This window comes from Buceros rhinoceros, unplaced genomic scaffold (genome assembly GCF_000710305.1).
Source record: "Buceros rhinoceros silvestris isolate BGI_N320 unplaced genomic scaffold, ASM71030v1 scaffold14345, whole genome shotgun sequence".
NCBI classification, from domain to species: Eukaryota; Metazoa; Chordata; class Aves; order Bucerotiformes; family Bucerotidae; genus Buceros; species Buceros rhinoceros.
Window position 1 is genome coordinate 1 of NW_010412360.1, and position 5,581 is coordinate 5,581.

General features: G+C 45.6%; 1 protein-coding gene across 1 annotated transcript; it reads left to right on the forward strand.

The window, feature by feature from the left end:
- Positions 1–4: 4 nt before the first annotated feature.
- Positions 5–1,986, forward strand: SLC26A2 (solute carrier family 26 (anion exchanger), member 2; the record flags this gene model as incomplete). The annotated part of the gene is made up of 2 exons (XM_010136368.1): positions 5–328; positions 481–1,986. Coding segments are annotated over 2 exons (1,830 nt in total), but the record flags the coding sequence as incomplete, so codon positions are not given.
- Positions 1,987–5,581: the final 3,595 nt, after the last annotated feature.

The window sequence follows — 5,581 nt, forward strand, 5'->3', positions numbered from 1 at the left end:
TCTCTTGGCTGGGCAGGAGCCTATTTATGGCCTTTATACATCTTTTTTTGCTGGCATTATTTATTTCATATTTGGAACCTCCCACCACATCTCAGTTGGCATCTTTGGTGTGATTTGCCTGATGGTGGGACAAGTGGTGGATCGTGAAATACAGAGAGCTGGCTACGATGTGGAGCCAGCTGCGGTCACTGTCCTCAGAGGTACAGCAGCGTCTGTGAACAGCACCGTGACACCAGTGAATCAGACACTGCAGAACGCGCTCTGCGATAAAAGCTGCTATGCAATTACAGTGGGAGCCACCATGACCTTCATAGCTGGAGTTTATCAGGTAAGAGGAGGGGGACAAACAGGTGTTCTGTGGAACATGCCTTGTCTGCCAGGGCTGTGCTTTTTTTTATCCTGCCTCCCTCCAGGCCCCCACAGTGATGACATCTGCAAGTTTTGTATCCTAATCAGTTGTGTGTGGTTGATTCCTTCCAGGTGGCCATGGGTTTCTTTCAAGTGGGCTTTGTCTCAGTGTACCTCTCTGATTCATTGCTGAGTGGATTTGTCACCGGTGCTTCCTTCACCATCCTAACCTCACAGGCCAAGTATCTCCTGGGCTTAAACATTCCACGGAGCAGTGGCATTGGCTCCCTCATAGCCACGTGGATAAACATTTTCAGAAACATACATAAGACCAACATCTGTGATCTCATCACCAGCTTCTTGTGCTTTCTTGTACTTATCCCAACCAAAGAGCTCAATGAACATTTTAAATCCAGGCTCAAGGCTCCAATACCAGTTGAACTAGTCGTGGTTGTGGCAGCTACTCTGGCATCTCACTTTGGGAAGCTGAGGGAGACTTATGGCTCAAGTGTTGCTGGACACATCCCGACGGGGTTTCTGCCACCCCGCCCTCCAGACTGGACCCTGATTCCTAACGTGGCTTTGGATGCTATCCCCATAGCTGTTATAGGCTTTGCCATCACTGTCTCACTCTCGGAGATGTTTGCCAAGAAGCATGGTTACTCTGTGAAGGCCAACCAGGAGATGTATGCCATTGGCTTCTGCAACATCATTCCCTCTTTCTTCCATTGCTTCACAACAAGTGCGGCTCTTGCCAAGACTCTTGTCAAAGAGTCCACAGGCTGTAGGACACAAATGTCTGGCATGGTGACTAGTTTGGTAATTCTATTAGTCCTCCTTGTGATTGCACCTTTATTTTATTCCCTTCAGAAATGTGTCCTTGCTGTCATAACCATTGCAAACCTCAGAGGAGCCCTGCGGAAGTTCAAGGACCTGCCCAAAATGTGGCATTTGAGCCGAGTGGACACAGTGATCTGGCTAGTTACTATGGCAGCCTCAGCACTCATCAGTACTGAGATCGGTCTTTTGGTTGGTGTTTGCTTCTCTATGCTCTGCGTCATTTTCCGAACTCAGAGACCAGAGGCACCGCTGCTTGGCTGGGTGGCCGAGTCTGAGACATATGAATCCCTGTCTGCTTACAAGAACTTGCAAACCAAGCCAGGAGTCATGGTGTTCCGTTTTGAAGCACCCCTCTACTACATCAACAAAGAGTGCTTTAAATCCACCCTGTACAAGCAAACGGGCGTCAACCCAAGCTGGGTGAAGGCAGCAAAGAAAAAGGCAACAAAACGAATGCTCAGAGAGCAAGAGGTGGATTCTGCTGGCAACCAGAGCAGCATCTCTATGGAGTTTGTCTCTGAACCTCTGGGGTTTCACACAATAGTGATTGACTGTTGTGCAGTGCAGTTTCTGGACACGGCAGGAATACGCACACTCAAAGAGGTCTGCAAGGACTACAAGGAGATAGATGTCCAGGTGCTACTGGCCCAGTGCAATCCTTCAGTGAGGAGTTCCCTGATCCGAGGAGAGTTCTTTGAGGAGGGGGAGGACCACCTTCTCTTCCACAGTGTGCACCAGGCTGTGGTCTTTGCATTGGGTGCACAGAGGCACAGTGGGACCAGCACTTCTAAGAACTAGTGGAAAGGCAGCAAGTTGGAACAAAGCCTGGGGAAAAATGGTTGTGGGTCTGTCTGTCTATGCAGTATATACATGCACTCAGCTGAGAAGAGGCAGGGTGGTTGTTAACACTGGTTACTATGCAGTCGGTTTTAATGCTTTAAATTTGCCTGCTGGTTACAGTGATTCAGTAGGTGGTACTGAATGAAGGCAATTCTGAACTTGATTATGGCCAGTCTGTGAATCTAAGAGTTTTCATACGGATGTTCATCTCATTTCTCTTCTCTTTTGAACTTTCCATATCTCAGTTCCCCTCTGAGTTTTGAACACCAGCACTGAAGTCTCTGTTGCAGCCCTGTCTGTATGGATGGGACGGGGTTTTGGACCCATCTGGGTGTGATGTCCAGATGAATAACGAGAGGCAACTGATTTCTTGTCCCTGGTTCTGGCATTGCTTTTCCATGTTCCCACACCCTTATGTTTTCTAAGGAATGGCTGATGGGGGCTGTTGGCTCTGGTCACTGTGGAGTAGTTAGCTGGTGATTTTGTAACCTCCCTGGATCTGAGAGAGATAGATGAATAAACTCTATCAACACGCATGAAGAGGTCTGCATGAATAGTTTCTAACCGCCTCCCACCTCCAGAGGCTTGGTCATTGTTTCCTGGGAGCCTAATGCAGCCGGGCAGGGAAGGTGTGGTTATCGCATCACTGCACAGGCCTTTATGTGCCAGGAAAGTTTGTCTCTTTACTGTGATTTTTTTTTTTTTTTAAATTCTTTTTATTCAGAGGTGACTATTTAGCAGTCTGATTCATGCTTATAGTCAGTCATTTGTTTTTCTGGTATTTAGGAGCTCTTTAGAATTGTGGACATTACAGAAAAATCTCTAATCCTGGCGTTTCAACAGAAAAGAATCCCTTACAGCCAGGTTTGTACGCCAGGGAGACAGAACCACTGGCACCAAAAGGGAAAGCTCCAAGCAGATTATCCAACATCTGTTCACATTCGTCCATGTCACACAGACTTGATGTGTGAACACAGCTTTTATTACACATGCTCTGTCGCGGACTTTGTGTCATGGGGGTGGACAGGCCAAGAAATGCGCCCAGTGGGAAACGAGCCAGAGAAATTCTTTGCTGACCATTGTTTCACCATGTTAGTGTAAATAAAACTTTGTACTTTGATTTTAAATGATGCAGAACAGTGAAGAGTGCCTCTTCTTCACGCTAAAATACAAGTGGTGGGTAGGAAGAGGTTCCTATTCTTAACACCAATAGAATGCAATTACGAAGGCAGAATTGGGAGATAAACAGTTTTTACAGAGCACCAGCTACTCACAGCACACGGTACATCCTCGGAAGGTGGTGGTTTCTCCCTGGGGGATTGACAGGCTGAATTGCAGGTTCTCCACAGATTTTAAAAGGGAAAGGGTGCCCTATACAGATAGTATTCTCATCTTTAATTGTTCAAAAATAATGAGTGAAAAAAGGAGTAAAATAGGAATTTATTTCAAGTTTAGGATTGTTTGGTTGTGGGTTGTTTGTTTTTTTTTTTTCTGAGCTAGGATCAGTAACTATTCTCTCTATGAAAGCTGAAATGTCGCTCAAGGAGCTGTGACCTCAAAAGAAGAGCTAGGTGACAGAAAGATGAGTCCCAGGACCTGGCAGCCTTTATATGTTAACTGAACTTCCTGCGTTTTTCAGGACATCATAGCAGCACGTAGAAATAGTGGGGGAGGTGGGGAGTGGCCGTAGCGTATATTGAAAATGAACACGTAGCTGAGATCTGCGTGTTACTGTTCTAGAACTGGCATTGTTAAGGAAACAGGTCTGCATATTTCAGACAGAAAATGCTAAAGCTTTTGTAGTATTTAACCCCCCACAAGTACTGTTCTTTCACGGCCTTAGGGCCTATTTATACGAGGAGATGAATCCCAAATATCAACTGATGTTTCTTTTTCTTTTCTGCAGTAACCTCCTGCATGAACCTTTTATTCCGGGCTAAGAATCCCTTGTGCAGTTTGGACAATTCTAATTACTGAATTGGAGTTACCGGCGTGGCTTATAAGCTGTATAAAAGCAGTGAGCGGGGCTGTGCCTGTGTGGGCAGTGAGTGCAGGATGGAGGTTATGTTTTAATGCCTCACCATACCCACTTTGCCTTGAATTCCCATTCAGAACCCCTGGGTTGGTGTTAAGAGAGAGCTGGCACACCTGGGGCAGCTCCTGCGCTGGGTGCCAGCTCGGGACAGCTTGTCCCCGAAGGACTTGTGCCTGGTGGCGATGGGCTGGCGGGAGGCAGGGCAGCGGTGCAGACCTGTGCAGGTGCATGCAGCTGATGGCAGTGCCCTGGCCTGGGAGGGTCCCTTTTGAGGAGTTTGTTCACATTTCCAGAAAGCATCTCTAAAATTCTGAACAAAAGCCTCAATACCATTTTAAAATGCTGATTTTAACTAATATTTTTCAAGAGAGCAGAACAGTGCCTCCTCAAAGCCCGGATGAAAAATGACAGCACGGAGAACAATGAGCAGTGTACGCTGTTAGTGCGAACACTCCTGCCTACCCACAAGAACTTGTTTGCACCCCTTTGGCCCTCGGGCGTGGGAAGGAGAGGAGGAATGAGAAGCGGGCAGGTGAGCTGTGGGTGGGGTAGAAGTAGAGTAGAAACTGCTCTGGGTGATGGTCTCCTCTTTGCACTCTCAACTCCTCTCTCCTATACTCTCCAGGTTGCCCAGGTGGAGATTTTTTAACCTGTGACCGTGGCCAGGTGTGTGAAACCAAATTCTAACTGAGTAGGGGAAAACAGTAATTATTTATTAAAAGATGTTTTTTCATATACCTTTCTACCTCTGCCAGGAAGGAAGGAATAGCAATGTTACTTCCAAGAAGTATGCACTTTCCACAGCTAGCAGGATGCGTATTTGTAGCTCCTGGGTATTTGTTTACATAGAAGCACAATAAACCAGCCATAAATTGATTTTCAAATAATTAATTTAGGTTACAGCTAAACGATAACTGATTTATGTTTACCCAGAGCACATCATATTTGGTCTGAGTGTTGTTTGTGCAGCCACAACTGGCAATACAGTCTCCAAAATCCATTTTAAGCGAAACACAAGAAAGCACATTTAAATGCAGCAGCAAAAGCAGCCAGCAGACAAAAGAACAACTTTTAATATTCTTGTTTAAGATAGCGCCCAGAGGCCCTAGTTTTAACAAGTCTGTATTAATACACACAGCCGTGGTTGAAAGAGAGCAGAAATAAATGCCGTTTGCTGGAGAGTTCAGTATACTAGAGAGTCCTTTGGAATTCACTGAAGATTATTGCTTCTCACGGCTGGAATTTCTTTAAACAGTGAGTTTTCAGCCTTTTTCCTTTTAGGCCTAGAATATTTTTTTAACAGAGACATGAATCTGATTTAAGGCTGCTGGCAGGAAGCACATTCTACTGTAGTATGTCTGTGGACCCTTCAGAAGTAATTCAGAAGTAATTCAGTTTCCCCTGAATTGGGGACTGGCTGGCTGAAAACTGTTGCCCTAAAGAATTTGTTTTATAAAAGAATTTCACGTGTGTCTGTGTACACACACATACATGTATATACACTCCCTATATATATAT